Genomic DNA, 18241 nt, shown 5'->3' with positions numbered 1-18241 from the left:
GTCATTGACCAATGTTCTTGTTAATATTTGCCAGATTGCTGTCAAATTGGGTGTTTTTTCATAATTTTAATGTGCTTTTCATCCGTAATTGCCTTTAAGAATCAGCTACATATTATTGCACTAGATGATCCACTATATGTTTTTACTGGTTCATTATTACTATATCCCTTTTTACTTGTCAATCAAGGGATGATTTATCACTTTAGTTCTTAAGTTATCCTTATTATTAACCACGGTCATTTTCCAATGCATTGAATTTATTATATTCAAAGGGGTAACATACTAAAATTATTGCTACTTAAATGTTGTGCCAACTGCCAAGTCAATACTGGTAACTGGTAAGTGAAGATACCCCAAATTCCGACTTCAAAATTCTTCCTTTAAAATGAGGGGAGCATAACAAAATAACAAATAAAGTCTCCCTATTCTATAATTCTAGTTGATGAATCATTAACAGTCACTACAAAAAAGATGAGTATTTCTCATACTGCAATCTCACTATAAAGAGTATTGCAACATTCAGCATAATCTCCGAGTTTCTGATAAACACTAGTACCTACAGAACAAGGGGAAACATATCGACAATAGCCAGGCGTACCAATTTTCTTTATGTAGACCTATAGGGACGGCCAATTTCAGCACTTATAGCTTCGTCTAAGATTATGCAAGCTTCACTTTCAGGCTCAACAAGCTCAGATGGGGTCTGCGATAATCACAAGTCAAACGTGCCATATAGAAATAGTCAGACATCAAAAAAAATAGTCTAATTCGAGTATTTGCTGCACTTACCCTTCCTAATAAATTGTTCCTACAAGCAGAAGCCCCTGAAGCTATCAATAATCTGATAACATCTAAATGTTCACCTCTGGCGGCATGATGGAGAGGCTACAAAAATTACAACAAATACAATCACTCAATCAGTATAAGATGCTGTAGCTGTTTCATTTACTAATTTTCAATATTTAAATTGCCAACATAACATTGAAACTTTGCATAACAGTAACTATTAGTAGAGATGCCTCACCGCATCACCTTCTTCATCAAAGGTGTCCAGCATCCTTTTCACGCATTCAGGGTCAGCTGCATTGTTGATTAGCAGACGGGCTATTTCTGTGTATCCTGTTAAAATAACCAGCATTCAGAAGGTAAGAAATGTGCACATATGATTCCTTCTTTACTGGAACCTGCATTATCCCCTTGGCCCTCGGTTCCTTCAAAGGCTCGGAGTTAAATGTAGTTAGTTCACTTGATGCCTGATAAATGCGGTTAAAGCCTAAGCACTGACTGTAAATTTCAAGCGTCCCATCTCCTTACAGTAAAAAATAATTAATATGCTTCAAAAGATGCAACAACAAAGGTCTTGGAACTTGAAACTATACGGTATACCTCCAGCACAAGCATCATGCAATGGAATTGCTCCATCTTCATCCTTAGCCTCAACAGAAGCTCCCCTCTCTAACAGTAGCTGAGTCAAATACAATATTATATTAGTATATTAAAAAACATGATAATGAAATCAACACCAACAGATCCATCGTAATGTAATGTCTGCTGCAGGGACTGTTTCCGAATTGAGAATAGTTGAGTGGACCAACCTCCACACATGCCAGATGGCCATACAGACAAGTAATATGAAGAGCAGTGTCCCCATCTTCTAGAGGTTCATCAATGCTTCCATTAAAATTATCTGCAGCAGTCCATCTAGTAGTTTCATGAGCATGACAGATTCATTGATAACAAGGTATATACGAGAACTTATATTTGATAGGTAAAAATATATAGAACAACCTATTTACTTCTCCCAGAAACATGGGTGACAACAAATTGACCATAAGAATGCAGCACCATGATCAAATTGCAGCTCGGAAAATGTCATTTTAGATCAACAGAAAATGAATATAAATTGTTATTGGGTTGAGCAGGAGATGAAATAAGAATGTTGTTCCAACCTTTCACGCCTAAAAGTAGTCGCAAGATGCAAAAAGTGCACCACAATTCAAAAGTGTGATTTACCAAGTTCCAGGTACAAGCCACTTCGACGGCTGCTAATACCAGCTTGAGTGATCTAAACCACAAGAAAATGAGAGAAATAGATGATAGCTTGAGATAATTCTTGGCCCAGTGGAGGATGCTGATGGATCATCATAATGGTGGGAGGCAGTGTCACTCCTCTCCTATGAGGGTGGGTTTTTGGTCAAGAATGAACTCAAAAAGTACAAGAGTGGTAAGACTGAGTGAATTGCATCGCCCTCCTTATCTCCCTACTTTCTTGTGAGTGTGTAGACTATGCTGTATTCAAGCTTAATTAAACCAATATTCCTCACATCACCCTTGGAATCACAACAGAGTAGGGTACTGTATCCCACGGAGCTGAATGAATCTGACAAGAAGGTGAATCTCCATTTCCCAATCTCTTGTGTTCTAATATATGCTTTGGCTTTGTTACATTCCAGCTTAAATCATCCGTATTCCTTTTCATTTACCCTTGGGATGGATAGGAGGGTTCATAAAACCAACCTTATCAAAGGGGTTTCAGACAACAAGGTGACTCTCTTCAAGACCAATCTCTAAAGCACAGCCAATGTTCACACTTGTTTCCATGACATTCCTTCATCTCAACCACCAAGTTTACATGCCCTAAGTCACTTTATTTCTTTCTCTCGACCAATAGGAGAATGCAACTCTAAGCTCCATGTCATAATGGTAAGATATTAAATCCTGAGAGGACTTTAAGGGCATTCTGCATGTCTCCTTATAAATGCCAAGAACAATCTCACACAAACGTGCTCTATCATTACCCCTCTATCTACATGTGTGTGTGTGGTTGTGTTGTTCCATTGTGTAAGGCATAGCAACAATCACCAGTATGAGACAACTTTCTCGTCAACTCAATGTTAGTTTTTTTTTTTTGAAAGAGAATTCATACATTCTACTTATTTGGGAGCAAGAACCGCCACTTTAACTTAAAACCGGCCCCCAAATTATAGAATGCTTACTTATTTGAACATTAAACTAACAAATCCATGTCTTTCTTGTTCCACTTGCTAAGACCAAATTATCACATGTCCATTTCATTGTTACAACTTTCTTTTTTAAGTTAAAATCAGAAGCTATATGCAAATTCATATAGATCTTCGGGTAGCACTACTAAATCTTCAGCTATTGAATCATTATCCCCTGCCCCCAAAAAGCTCTATATTCTTCCATAAAATCAAATGCATCAGTTCATCCTTAGGATGAATGCCCTTTACAACAGTAACTTGAAGAACATGTCAAAACTAGCAAAGACCATACAGATAAATAAGGTCAATAGAAAAAATAACATTAATAATTCAACAGACATTAAAGCTTAATATGTTAGTATGCTTGCATCTTACATTAGGTTCAGTGTTAATAAGAGTGTTTTTAGTTTGATTTGAGGTTAGTATACAACAATAACCACACCTCAGTCCAAAATAAGTTAGGTTCAGTTATATGAATCCTTACAGACCATATTTCTCCTTTTATACATCTGAGACCAACATTATACAAAATAAAAATAAAATAGAAATTACTAGAAGCTCCCTATATTTTCTATGGCATAAAAATCTCAAGTAGGGGCAAAAGATTCCTAGAAAGCATAGGACTTAACGTAAACGTACTAACATGAGAAAAAACCTATTCCTAATTAATTGGCATCACCTATATACATCTTTTCCCCCCATTGAGCTATATGTTTTGCTAAGTATGCATGGATTCCAAGAGATTGTAAATTTTTTGAGACAGATTAAGTTTATCTCGTCCCATTTTAATACTTCATTCACCATAGTTCAACACCAACAGAAACAGCATGTGATTGAGTTATTGTTTGCTGAGTCTACATGGATTCCAGAAGTTATAAGTTTCTCTAGATAATTTACTTGATGCAATTTTAGTCTACCTTGTCTCTTTTTATCACTTCCACTCACCATATTTCAACACCTACATAAACACTTCACTCACCATGACTTCACACCTATAGAAAACACTTTACTCACCACAGCTTGCCACCTATACACAGCGGCAGAGCCACCTTATTCTACCGGAAAAATTTACATTGTTTAACTAGGTTAAAATTTTAGTTTTAGGTCTATATATGTTGACTCCCTTTTTTGTTCGTGTCTCTACTTTTTTATATTTTGACACTCATTAATTTTTAGCTCCGCCACTGCATATAGAAACACTTCCTTCACCATGACTTCACACCTACATAGACACTTCATTCACCATAGTTACACACCTACATTGAATACCAGTGCATCTGAAGTTCGAATCGGAATAGTACAGGTCCGATTCGAGCTAATCCGGATATAAATGAGGTTCATGTTAACACTAGAACTTGTAACTTAACATAGTAGCAGTTATTGTGGTTATAATCGTTCTATAGTACTCAAACAGAGTTAAAAATAAACATTTACGAACAAAAAAAATTGTTATGCAGAACGAACCTAGGGCTTGGCGAAGGGCGTCAACGTCGCCGGACTCGGCGGCGTTGAAAATGTCACGGAGGTGAAGAGGTATGTGAGAATCTGGCTCTTCCTCGAACTCCAATTCCTCCTCGAATAAACCGCCTTCGTCATCTTCTTCACCCATCATGCCGTTACGTCCCCTTTGTACCGCCATTTCTGTAACTTCGATTTTTTCTGGAAAAAAAATAGGCAAAGGAGGCTTTATAAAGGCATCCTCCGTAAACAAATAAACCCGCTTTTTAGTTTGATCTCAATTGATATTATATAAGAGTAAATATTTAAATTTGTATAAAATTAAATAATTAAACACACACATTTTATGTGGTGTAATACAAATCAATTGTTACATAGGATAAATTTATCTCACGTGAATTGTCATTTATTATGTTTAAGAGTATATATAAGCACATTCAAAGTTAAAAGTAGATATGAGATGAGGTCAAGTAGTGTTAAACTATAGATTTATGTACACTCAAAAGTTAAATGGTAAATGTCATATGAGACCAAGTTCAAAAAACACATTTATGTAATATTTATATATAAAAATGACATAATACATAAAAGACGCTCAAACTTGACCTTAACTTCGTATGTAAACGCTCAAACTTTGAGTATGTACCTTTAGACACGTCAACTTGTGTCAATTGCGTTCAGTGGCGGATCCAGGATTTAGAGTCCGTGGGTGCCAAATAGACTTATCGATTAAATTAATTTTATATTTGATTAAATTATTTGTCTTTTCGATATATATCATAAATCAATCAATAAAATGTAAATAATAAGATATTACACTTTTATTGAGTATTTAATCAAATAAAAGAAAAGTCAAAGGAGTAATAATGTAATTAATTTAATTTAAGTCAATAACAATTATAAAAAAATAAAAATAAAAATTGTGCCAGTGCTTGGAGCCTTTTTTTTTTTCTTAAAAAACGTCTGCATCAAATTTCTCAAAAAAATAGGTACAAATGGGATTCGAACCCGCAACATCAGCCTTCTAAAGTTGCCCTCCTACCATGGCACCACAAGACAATTTTGTTCTGTGGGTGGCACGCTTTATATTTATATAAATATTATATATATATACCTATGTATATATAGAGTTTCCTTCGTAGTTCGGGGGTGGCGTGGCACCCCCAAACCTCTGCATAGATCCGCCACTGATTGCGTTAGTTTATGTGTCATATGAATTTCGTATGTTTGAGACATATCTAGACGAGTTAGAGTGTTTTATTGTCGGTTAAATTCAAGTTAAATTTTTATATGTGGGTCTTCAAATATGGAGTGTTTACTTGCAGCCAAATTTAAATATTTGTTATGTATTATATTATGCCTATAAAACTGGACGTGCTAGCTAAATTAGTCATCGATTTTTAAAAAATAATCAACATTAGAAAGTTCTTTATTAGAAAAGTAGTCCGTTTTTATACATTTTTTAACAAAGTATTCACTTTTAAATTTTAATGCCAAACCATGCAATATAATGGACTTTGAGCTTTTAAGAAGTGAAAAATTCTAATACCGTCATATTTATAAGTTTCTTGACCTTATATAGATTTTGATCTAAAAAAGGTGAAGCTCCCTTAAATAAAATGTCGATTTTTTTAAAAAAAATTCAAATTCAAATTAAAAATATTTGATTAAAAATGTTCTTCGAATTTCCTTAGGCTCAAATAAAAGTGTTTAGTTGCTCGTTGTGAACTTATGGGCCTTAGAACTACCCAATTGTTTTCCAAAAGAAGTTTGGACTGTTTTCCTTACCAAACAAGCCCAAAGCAATATAAAAACAAATGGAATTAAATATGAGTCTTTCAAGTATGAAAAACTGGTACGTAATGAACAAAAAACTTCAATATTTTATTTTTCAAGTGAAATGCATGTTTATATACAATTTCAGATTATAAATATTATTTCTCAATTTAACTTGAAAATTACTATACTTTCTTTTTAAAAAGGAAATATCTCTCAATTAATATTTTTTTAGTTCTCCCTTATTATTATTGTACTCAATTCATGTGTCCCTTTTAATTCCACAAAACAAACTCCTTCATTTAAAGAAAACGTTCCACTAGACAAATAGTGCCAGTTATAAAGGTTTTATATTTAAGTGAACTTGTAGCATTTATTATAAACTATATAAAAGGACTCATTTTTTTCACATGAAACTGAGTGTTATTTCTGACATTCTTTTAGGAAAGTTTCTTACTTCTACATGCAAGACTCAAGTGGGACTATATATGAAAAGAGTTCTATAACAAGCAACTTGTTCAGCCAATAGGGGGAGGGAGTATTTATGTAACTTGTCCAACCATTAGCACAAGTAGGTAGGCGTAGAGGTGGCAAAATTAGCTCATAAAAATATAATTCGTTCAAATTTGAGCTAGTTATTGACCATTTGACATGTCCATTGATTGGCTCAGTCCACTAAAAATTGAGTTGATATCATGTATAGTCCAAATTAATCCATAATAAATCTTATCAAAAAATTATTTTTCTTCGATATATTTTATAATATATATAGCTCTAACAAAGGGGGAAAAAATAATAGTTTTTAGCACTTAAAGTTTAGTAAGAATTGGGTGGGTGGAGGTGGGTGAGTTATGATCACCTTGTTTTAACTTAATTTAGCTCAAGTAACATTTGAATTGAGCAACTCAATGTTGTCTATTTTGTATTCCTAAGATACTTAGAACAAAACTTTGAAGAAATTGATAAGAAACAACAAAGTTTAAAGAGTATTTTCAAACTTGAAAATTAAAACTAGTTGAGAAAGTAGAATCAGAAACAGATTAGAAACAATATAAAAATATTTTTCTCAAAGAAAGAAAATCGAGCCCCACTGAATGCATAGTGTCCCCTTAAGGAAATTATTCCCCTCAAGTACCCGAGGTTAACGGAATATATCCTCCCAGGATAGAACGATCTTACTGATCACCGGTGTATCGGTACCTAAAACTACGGTGTCAGCGAACCACTCAACGGCAGTAAAGTACACTTTGAATACTAGATTTAGTAGTAGTAGAAGAAGTCCAGAAAAAATAGTTCAACTAAAATGAGAGGAAATCCCTCAATTTATAGAAAACAAAGGGTAGTGTGAAAATGTTCTTATTGTGCCTTACCGGAAAGGTCACAAACCTTTGAAAAAGTCACAATCTTTCGGAAAGGTCACAACCTTTCATAAAAGTCGTAACTTTTCATAAAAGTCGCAACTTTTCATAAAAGTTAGAACTCTTCATAAAAATCGCAACTCATTCACACCTTCTAAAACCCAACACTCAATAACTTGTTTATTTAGTAATTCAATTAGTTTTAATCTGTTCAAATTCAACCCAATCTATTTATTTGACACCATTATAAGATCACTTTTACCCTTTTTACTACCTACAAATTCATGCACACCTAATTAATTAGACCAATTATAAATTTCTAGCTGCCCAAAAGAAAAATAAATTAAACATATATTTCATGTAGCAGCAAGAAGCATGTGCATCATTTGATGATTTGTTAAGTTGGCCTCTCTAACTTAAGGGCATCTCCAACCCAGTTCTCTATTTCACTCTCCAAATATAGAGTTTTCTATTTTTTCAGACAATCAACTCAAACCCAATTCTCTATTTTATCTCTAAAAGAATCTTCTCCTATCTCCTCAATATTATATTATTATTTATATTTCATTCTTATTTTCTTATTTCATAATATAAATCTCCTCTCTTTTTATTTTATTTTATAAATAATCAATTTTATATAATTTTCATGTGATATAGAATTTTGTTTTTTCAAATTCTATTTTTAATATAAAATTATATTTTATTCTAAATTTCTAAATAACATAAACTGGAAGCAAATATTATATAATATACAAATTAATGAACAATTCAAATAAAAGTGAAATCATTAATGAAATATAATTATATAAACATTATATAAATACCCAACTTTCAAGATTATTACGGTGCTCACATAAATGCTCTATTAACACATTATGGAGTTCAAAATGAGCACTTTTGTCCTTATTTTTTTTTATGTCTAGCTAAAAATTGTTCAAATCGAAGATTTTCATCTACCACCATTTTTGTCGTTGCAATTGGAGCCTCTACGAATCTTGAATTGGTGCATTAAGATTACGTCCATCCTTGATTATCATGTTGTGCAATATAATACATGTAGTCATTATATCATGTAGCACTTCATTTCTCCAAAAACGTGATTGTCCTACAATAATTGCAAAACGTGATTGCAAACCTCCTAATGTACGTTCAACATCTTTTCGGCTTGGTCCTTGTTTGATCGCGTAATATTTCTTCTTTTGAGAACGTGGATTACGAATAGTTTGAACAATTGTAGACCATTTAAAATTGTGCATTCTTTATAGTGAAAATTAATAATAAAATCAAATTATACTAAATTGACAAAAAAAATTAAAAATTTGAAATATTATTAATTCGGAATGAAAGTAGTATATATTAAATAATATATATTTTTTTAAATATTATATTACATTTAAAAGGAATTACAAATATTAGAGATTTAATTCATAGCTTATATGACAAATAATATGTTAATTACAAAATAATATAAATAATAATAAAATAATGAAGAGTGAAATAGAGAGTGTGAATAGTAGTTCTTCAAATTTGGAGAACTACAATTCAACTTTCTATATATGGAGAATAAAAAGTGAAATAGAGGATGATTGGAGAGCTTATTCTCTATTTTACTGTCCAAATATAGAGAATTGAGAGTAAAATAGAGTGTGATTGAAGATTGTCTTATATAAGCCAACAATAAAAGAGACATACATTTAATGAAGACAAAAAAGCACAAGTAGACACATTCAATGAAGAGTGGCATTTATGGGCTTAAATTACTTAAACATACTTTTAATATGATTTATTGAATATTGTTAACTGTTCTTACAAGTATAATGAAATGAAATTAATATTTAAAAAAAGGAAAAAAAAAAATTTGCCAGAAAATTTGATCAGAATGGTAAAATAACTTATTTCACACTATGTTATTTTATCTTTTTGAACATTTTTATCCTTTTAATTAAAAAAATGAAAAAAAATATCAGTTTATTTTAAAATAAAAAGGATATTATAGACTTTTTAAATTTCTGGCCAAATTTTCTGGCCATTTAGCATTACCCAACATTTTATGAACGAATAGTACTTAATTAATACTAATAAAGATAAAATAGATATAAATTAGTAAATTATCTCATAATTTTTTGAGCTAATTACATTATTTTCCTACTTTTTTTCAAATTACAAAAGTTCCTTAAAATTTATGGATTTCGGATGCATTGCTGGACTTCCTAATATATCATTGGACTTCCGGATACATCACTGGACATCCGGATACATAGATGAGGGATGTATCCGAGAGGGGAGGGATGTATCAGAGAGTGGATACGACATCCAGTTACATCAACAGACATCCACATACATAGGTGAGAGATGTATCAGAGAGGGGAGGATGTATCCGAGAGAGGGATAGAAATGTATCAACAGGAGAGTGATGTATCCGAAAGGGAATTTTTGAAATTTTTTTAAATAATAGGAAATTTTAGAGATTACGGTAAAATAAGATGTGTATTTAGGTAATTTTTCCTTTAATTAAATAGACAATTAAAAGTAATTTTTTAAAAATATATTGAATAAATAAAAAAATAATGGATTATATTAACTTAAATCCATAAATAAAACATTTTATATGTAAGAAAGTGAGCTCCAATGTAGCAGGAAATCATGGAGAAGAAATAGCAGAAAACATGTGTGCCATGCATCGTAAATCGTGCTCATATTTTTCTCCCTTTAATATGAATTTTTTTTTGTGTCTCACGCAATTTAAATTAGTTTTCAACAGCTAAGTTCCAGTTCTACATTTTTCTGAATAAATAATAGTGTCACATCGTATAAAATATCTCATGTTTATGTAAATTTTTAAAAAATATCATATGCTTCAAAGAGTACTGTGATGTAAACAACCTAATTATCCTAATATAAATATTAATAACTAATTTTACAGCTCAAATTCATAAACTTATAAATTATATGAAAATAACTTTACGATGCATAGCAAAATAATGCTATTAGCCCTCACGAGAAGCAACTATATAGTATAAAAAAAAGGAATATATAATACAACGTATGAATTCTTTGAATTGCTTGCAATTTACAGTTTCCTCTATGCACCGCCTACAAAAAGATGCCTTACTGATAATACAAACAAATATTACTAGACCTTAGTGGTATCAAAGGTGATATATACTATATGATATTTAATAATAACAATTTGGTATGATATTTTAAGAAAAAATATTGAGATAAATAGTGTTATTATAAAGAAATTTGATTTTATATTTATAGTTAATATCGAACTAGCAAAGAATAATAGCAAACTATTAATAACTTGTAATATTCCTAATTTTGAAGTGCTTAATTACCTTCATGCGTATGATCATATCTATAGTACTTTCTCCGTTCTTACTATAATTAAAAATAATTTTATTTTATAATTTATCGTTTTCGTATCATTAATGAAATAATTTACAATCACATAAATATATAATATGATAATTTTAGATCACATTTTAAAAATCTTCATTTTTTTAAAATATCATGTCAAATCAAAATATATCATATAAAATAAAACGGAAGGAGAACCTTCCCCCCCTCCCCCCCTTTGTCCAATAAATTGCGCAATAAGGAATTTTAGAGTGATACGTACAAGATAGGGTGACATCCAATAAAGAAAATGAATGATCCAGCTATATAATACTAGTAACTAATATACCTAGTGACCACTTGCAACTTAAATTTTGTTGTGTCATATGTCATGGAAAAAGACACACAATATATATATATATATATATATATATATTAGGATCCTTCGGGGTGGCCCAATGGTTTGGGCTTGAGACTTTCATATTCGAAACTCCTTGCCAGCGAAAGCAAGGGGGTCGCCTTCTGGGTCGAGCTGGTCGCACCAGTCTTGCCTAGTGTGGGTTACCTCTTTTATGGCGAATGTTTTACCCTATGTGCATTCAACCTAGTGTGGGAAGTGTGGGTTACCTCTTCTATGTAGATAGCGACTTGCGGATTTCCCTTATTATAAAAAAAAGTTATGGATTCTAAACTTGTCATCGAATTCATAACTCGTGTTAGTTATTGAGTTCACACAATTAAGTATTTAATTTGAATATAATATTAAGTAAATATTTTCATATACTTCGATTAGCCGTTTCGAATTCAAACCCTTTAAGATGATGTTGCAATTTGGTAAGGAGTTTTACACCTTATAAGGAGGCTTTTCAACACGAATTTAAATTAATTGTATTTCAAAATAAATATTTAATATCGAATAAAAACATAATAAAGGAAAAGTTTTATTGGTTAGCTACAACTTTCTTGTGAAGACAACAAGAGAATAACCTAATCCACCTCACTTTTGGTTGTGAGCAACTCATGGTTCCTTTCTATTCTCAACACCTTTCTTTACTCATAATCCTCCTTTTCCAACTCCCATAAAATATATATTGTAGTAAGAATTTACTCTCTCCGTCCAACAATAATTGTCCGACAATACTTGTTCAATTTAAAAAATTAAGAGATAATTTACCTTTTGTGTCTATTTTACCCTTTCTATTAAATACGATTTATCATCCAACATATTTCTCAAAGCAATAAATTTAATAAATTCAAAAAGATAAAATAGTAATATTACCCCAATTTTTTATTATTTCTCAAGGGGTGTGTCAAATTAATAATAGACAACGTATTGTTGGACAAATGGAGTAACTACTATTCATCGATAGTATAATAATGGAAGGTAAGTCATAAGTGTTAATTAACTAATGCTCATCGATAGTGTAATAATGGAAGGTTAGTGTTTATTATAAGTAGGACAAGTTACTTGATCAATAAAGTAATTGGAAATCCGTTACAACAAATTAAGAAAAAAATCATATCGAAAATTTAATTAATTTGGTCGTTTGATTAAGTCAATATAACTTACTTATGTACATAAAATGTTTTTTTTTTCTTCCACTAAATTCTCCACTAATTAAGATTAATACCTTTCATGTACTTTTTTGGGGGGTGGGGTCTACTTTTTCTTAAAATTACACATGAGAAAAGTAAAGAATATGGAAGAAAGCCAGATCAGATGGATAAAAGAAATTACTTTTCTTTAAACAAAAGGCCAAACACATGGGAGTAAATTAAACCCCATACTCAAAGAATTCAAAACAAGAAACTTAAATAATCATAAAAGAATTATGTTTATTAATTAAATCATCAAATAATATATTTTATTAATATTAAAAATAAATGTTAACAATTTATAATTCACAATTGTCAATGGTTTGAAAATTAAATAATTCAAGATTAAAAAAATAAAAATAAAAATAAAGGGAGTGTTTTTGATGATTTAGTAATGGCAATCAACCAAAGGTGAAGCTGAGAAGACAATGACTTGTTCTTTTGTAGCAAAGGTGAATTTAGAATTTTCCGGCCGGTGATCGTCTTCCGGCGCCGGGAGATTAAGGTCCAATGACAAAAATGTCCTTGTGTTGTTCTTGATTTGTTGATCATGATGATGAGAGTGAGACTCTTCATGGATATGATGATTTGATGCAATTGCAATACTATTTGGTAATGGCCTATGTCTTCTCATGTGTCCACCTAATGCTTGACCCGAGGTGAACTCGGCCCCACAAATCGAGCACTCGTGAACCCTATTCTTATTCTTGTTGTTATTGTTGTTGTTGTTGCTTGGGATTTGGAGTGATAGAGTTGTGACATGATCATCGTTGTTGTTCAGTTTAAGACGAATATTATTCTCAACTTGTTGATGATGATCACTTGATTTCGAATTCTTGATTTGATCATCTAGGGTTTTTGGTTTCTTATGACTTGCTCTGTGTCCACCAAGTGCTTGGAAAGATGGGAAGGAACGATTGCATGTCTTGCATTGATAAACATCTAACGTTGGAGATTGAGACAACGACGATGACTTTTGGTAATTATGACCTTGTGCTAAAAGAATCAAACAATTCGCCATATCTTCTTCTTCTTGATTCGTATTTCTGACAAACTTATCATCAATCATCCCACCACAATTATTCAAACGTGACGAAGAGTTTGCCACATGTCCATCCACCAATTCACCACTACCAGCACCTTCCACGGTGCTACATGAGCTAGTAGTAATCCCTAAAGTTAGAGGAGAAGGCGGCCTAGGTCTCTTAGTCCGCCTTCTCTTGATCACCATGTTCAACTGCTGATCTTGATCTTGATCATGACCACGATCATCATGAACTTCCATAGTGTAATACTCTTTGATTTTTATCATCTAAAAGATTACTTACTTTTTTCAAAGAAAAGCAATCAAACAAAGAGAAGTTTTTTTTTTTTGGTTAGATGGAGAAAATGATGTAACAAAGTGACTATATATATGTATATAGTATATAGTTTGGATGGCGTTATTAATAGGGAGTTTTTTTTTTAGGTAGAATGAAAAAAGAAGCCGCCCCCGTGAGTAGAAATCTTGAAAATGTTCACTGTTTTCTTGCACTAACAAACTTTGCAAGTTATATATATATAGATATAGACAATTGATATTATTTATAATTTTATTTGTATAATATAAAGTTTTAATTGTATATGTAAGTGAGGAAAAGAGTAAGATTCGGTTGGCTTTGAAGCAACCCCATTACTTTATGCCAACGATATACCTTGTGGAGGATTGGAGTGCAAGCCTGGCACCACACAATTAATATATCCACATATAAAAGAAAAGGGAAAAAAAAATTATAATCGTAACTACGATACAAGTAGGGGGTAAATATGTGTACACACTATCGTGAATATATATGTTATGTTATTGTTGTACTAGGTACTAGTAATAATTAAGAGTAACAACGTTTTAGTTGTCATTATAATAACTTGTTTGTTTGATTGAGTCAATTAATTGCCAAGTCCATAAGTATGATTAGTTCATTTATTATTAATGTTAATTGTTTGACAAAATGAATTTGTTATAAAAATACTAGTCGTTTTAGAAAAACAAGAGTTACTTTTTATAAATCTATAATTATTGCTTTAATTAATGGGGTGTCAATTGAATAGGATGTTTAAGGGAGTGTTTGGATAAGGTAGAGTGCCTTCTGTGATGGACACAATGAGGGAGGTGAAGTTGAGATGATTTAGGAAAGTGAAGAGAAGATGTCCAGATGGCCTACTCAGAAGGTGTGACAAGTTGCGCGCCTATGTTGGTATGGAGAGATGTGATTAGACAAGAAATGATATATATCATGTAGTTTACCGAGGATATGACCCTAGATCAGAGGATATAGAGGTTGGAAACAAGGATAAAAGTAGTCAAACGTTGTCTATTTTTATATGCATTATTTAAGCCGAGGTCCATCATAAATCATCTCTCTATCTTCAAGGTGGAGATAAGACTACACACATCATCCTCCTCAAACCTCACTAATAGAGTACACGATCGAAGTTCAAGCAGTAGAGGCAAAAATATTGAGGTAATTTTTTTATTTGTTCGACTCTTAATATATGGTATTCATACTAATAAAATATAATAAATATCTCATATAATTAGTCGAGATATACACAAACTGATCGTAACGTAAGTAGTGGGGGAGAGTGGACTTGGTTAGGATTAATGGGGTTAGTGATTGTTAATGAATGAAGCAAAATTCCATGTGCAGTTGACCCGACCCACCCACTTATGTGCTACTACTTAGTACAACTAGGTCCATCACTTTATACTTAATTAATTGGATTATGACCCAAAAATCACGGCGTCCTTTCTGAAAATTCTCCCAATTAATTAATTTTTAGGATGATAATTAATAATCTTATGTTTCATCCAAATGATTAGGTTTGGTTAAGTATGGAATAATGACATGTTCCCCTTTACAACGTGTACATTTGGATCATATAATTAATCATTAGTACTAAGGTAAATTGAATTAACTTCAATTCATTACCTTTGGTTTAAATAATAGCAATTTATTTGCACCCAATATTTATCTCATGCCAATATATATATATATATATATATATATTGTTATCTCCTTCATGTATTTTTATTTGTTATTATATTGAAAATAGATGTTCATTTGCTATTTTATACCTATTTATTCTTATTATTAAGTATTATTTATTTCTAATTCATTTCTTAATGAGCAAGATAAATTATAATAATTAGAAATGATATAGTAAATTGTCATTTTATTTATTATTTTTTAAGAGATATATCAAGTCAAATATAAAAAATAAAGATGAACGGAGAAAGTAATATATTATATATTATTACTTGATTATAGTTAATTAATATATATTCATTCTTTTATATTACTTTATAAGTAATAGTAATAATTAAGTTGATGTAAATAACGATTGCGATATATAGAATTAAGTTCATTTAATGAAGTAAGAAGAGTAATTAATGCAAACGATAATGTTTAGACTATAGGATAGGTTATTAAAATATATTATTGCTTTGGAATTGGATAATGTGCACGTTGTCATGGGTTAAGTGTGAATTCGTTGCGTGATTATCAATCAATTTATGCTAATGGAAACTCCGTCTTAGCTAATCTTTGTTTTATTTCAATTTACGCGACATATTTTTTCCTAATATGTTTTAAAAAAGAATATCGGACGTGGCTATAAATTTAAAAGCCTTTCTTCTTATGTAAACTAATAAGAATATGTATTACCGTTTGCTCGAATAATAACCAAAAAAAAAAGAGTGATCGGCAAATGAAGGAAAATCATCGTGTAGCAAAAAAGAGATGAGTGATACTATTTACCTAAATTTCATGCTTAGTATTATACTGTTAGAATCACATAAATTAAAACGGAGATCGATATATTTTTATTTTACCTTCCCCAAAACATGTGTCAACTTGATGCATGTGGCCCATATATATCCATTAACTGTTTAATTAGACCCCATCAAGTTATCAAAATTCAATGAGGAATGTTTTGTGTTGTGTCTTTATTCTCACCTTATTTACGTAGCTTTGAGGACCCATTTTTTTCTTACAATTTCCATAATGAATGCCTTGATACAAGGATCTTATTAAAAACAAAAAAAAAAATCCTTTAGAATTTCCATAATAAATGACCATTTTTTGCTAGCTGCTTCCAACCGTCACAACATTATATTATTAATTTTTCAATTTTGTATAGTATTTGATTGTGAGCTTGTTCACATTGTTAGCTTCAAAATATGAATACTGAAGGAACATAATATATATTGTGGTAGATTGACAACCATCGTCTAATTTGTTAATTCATAAAGAGTCTTCGTAAACACCTCTTCTTCTACTACTATTACAATAAAAGAGACATATAGCATCAATAAAGTTAATTTTCTTTTAGCGTCAATTGAGTTAATGTCACACATTTAGAGTCGTTAAAGTCTTTAACAACATTTAATTAATAGAGTGTTGGTTATCAATACTCATATTTATTATTGTCGCTAAATATAATATAACAAAAATTATATTATATTGTCGCAAAAATTCTTTATTTATTATAGTGTACTTAGTACTACTATTATTTTTTTAATAACTATATACATATATTTAACTTATTTTTTCTTTTCTTTTTATTTCGGGTATTGACGACATGAATTGAGTTTAAATAAAAAAAAGTAATAATTCATATAGTCGATCTCAATATATTTGGGATTGAGGCGTAGTTGAGTGTTTGCAAATATTTTTATCAATCATAGATTAGAAGTAATTAAATTCAATAACTTGATACCGTTCATTGATCAAATACTATACTTTTCCATTAGTAATAATATTTAGAAAAGAAATTTGTGCACTTCTAATACATGTATGGCAATTATTTTAATAATTAAATAAGATACGTACTATACGAAACAGATTATATATAAATAAATTAAATAAAGTTGGACGGCAATTGTTGTAATTGTGAGTTGTAGTATTTTTGAACTATATATGAAGTGAGGAATAAAAATGAATTGAAGAAAGAGAAAGATTCATAACGTATGATGTGCCCATAATTATATTCATAGTATATAATATATTAATTAATTAGAATATTAAGGTTTGTGAGGGGCAAGTAACCCTTCTGATATAATCATTAAGTTCTATAGTATAGTACTATTATAATTTATAGTACTAGTTATAATTTTGCTCAAGTAAAGCATTTTTAGTCTTAAAGTTATTGCTTTATGTGACATCATTTTGTACGTAGCTTTTGAGTTGGTAAAAAGAAAACTATCATGCACTCATCTCATGGTTTGCTTTTAGTTGATTCTTTATTGTAGAGAAGTTTATCTTTTGAGTTATTCTTTTCATCTCTCCTATCTTTTAGTCGTGGAGTCAAAATTTTATTAAATGTGAGAATTAAGTTTTATATTTGTAGTTTTTTTCCAAAAGAATTATAAATATGATATACTAATATTTTTAATGATGTGAGATTTTTTGAAGAAAAATATTGTACGAATTTTATCTAAAGCGAACAATATCATATCATATTAAAAGTGTATTATATTTAGAATGTTTTAGCGTAACAATTGATATCAAAATAGTCAATGGTTCTGCAAGATGAATACAACTAGGGATGGTACCGATGAGTTGGGGATCGACTTACTAGTCTTGCCTACCTAAGAATGGATTGTCTGAGCATAACAGTTGATATTAGAATAGTCAATGGTTCTACAAGATGAATATAACTATGGGCCTC

At 30.8% G+C, this 18241-nt stretch overlaps 3 protein-coding genes across 3 annotated transcripts in view; all 3 read right to left on the bottom strand.

Annotated features, from left to right (window-relative positions):
• The window catches only part of LOC125826321 (uncharacterized), a 198133-nt gene that overhangs the window by 16836 nt on the left and 163056 nt on the right, over window positions 1-18241 (bottom strand). The window lies entirely within an intron of this gene.
• LOC125826412 (uncharacterized) lies at window positions 464-4667 on the bottom strand. Its single transcript, XM_049505737.1, has 6 exons — window positions 4467-4667; window positions 1596-1687; window positions 1387-1465; window positions 1025-1119; window positions 790-885; window positions 464-703 (listed from the first exon to the last, which is right to left on the bottom strand). The coding sequence occupies exons 1-6, from the start codon at window positions 4639-4641 to the stop codon at window positions 608-610; spliced, it is 633 nt and encodes a 210-aa protein (XP_049361694.1). The 5' UTR covers window positions 4642-4667; the 3' UTR covers window positions 464-607.
• Window positions 12866-13844, bottom strand: LOC125826331 (zinc finger protein ZAT5-like). The gene has a single exon (XM_049505644.1). The coding sequence runs from the start codon at window positions 13842-13844 to the stop codon at window positions 12921-12923; it is 924 nt and encodes a 307-aa protein (XP_049361601.1). The 3' UTR covers window positions 12866-12920.

This window comes from Solanum verrucosum, unplaced genomic scaffold (assembly GCF_900185275.1).
Source record: "Solanum verrucosum unplaced genomic scaffold, falcon-dt-bn FXZP01000125.1, whole genome shotgun sequence".
Lineage (NCBI taxonomy): Eukaryota > Viridiplantae > Streptophyta > Magnoliopsida > Solanales > Solanaceae > Solanum > Solanum verrucosum.
Note: the sequence above shows the minus strand (reverse complement) of the source record. Positions and strands in the feature narration are given on the sequence as shown.

Excerpts from the sequence above, each read along its gene's own strand:
- LOC125826412 (XM_049505737.1), bottom strand. The coding sequence starts at position 4,641 with ATGGCGGTACAAAGGGGACGTAACGGCATGATGGGTGAAGAAGATGAC. Across the intron at positions 1,120-1,386 it reads GCATGATGCTTGTGCTGGAG|GATACACAGAAATAGCCCGT; the intron begins GTATACCGTATA and ends TTATTTTAACAG. Across the intron at positions 886-1,024 it reads TTGATGAAGAAGGTGATGCG|CCTCTCCATCATGCCGCCAG; the intron begins GTGAGGCATCTC and ends TAATTTTTGTAG.
- LOC125826331 (XM_049505644.1), bottom strand. The coding sequence starts at position 13,844 with ATGATAAAAATCAAAGAGTATTACACTATGGAAGTTCATGATGATCGT.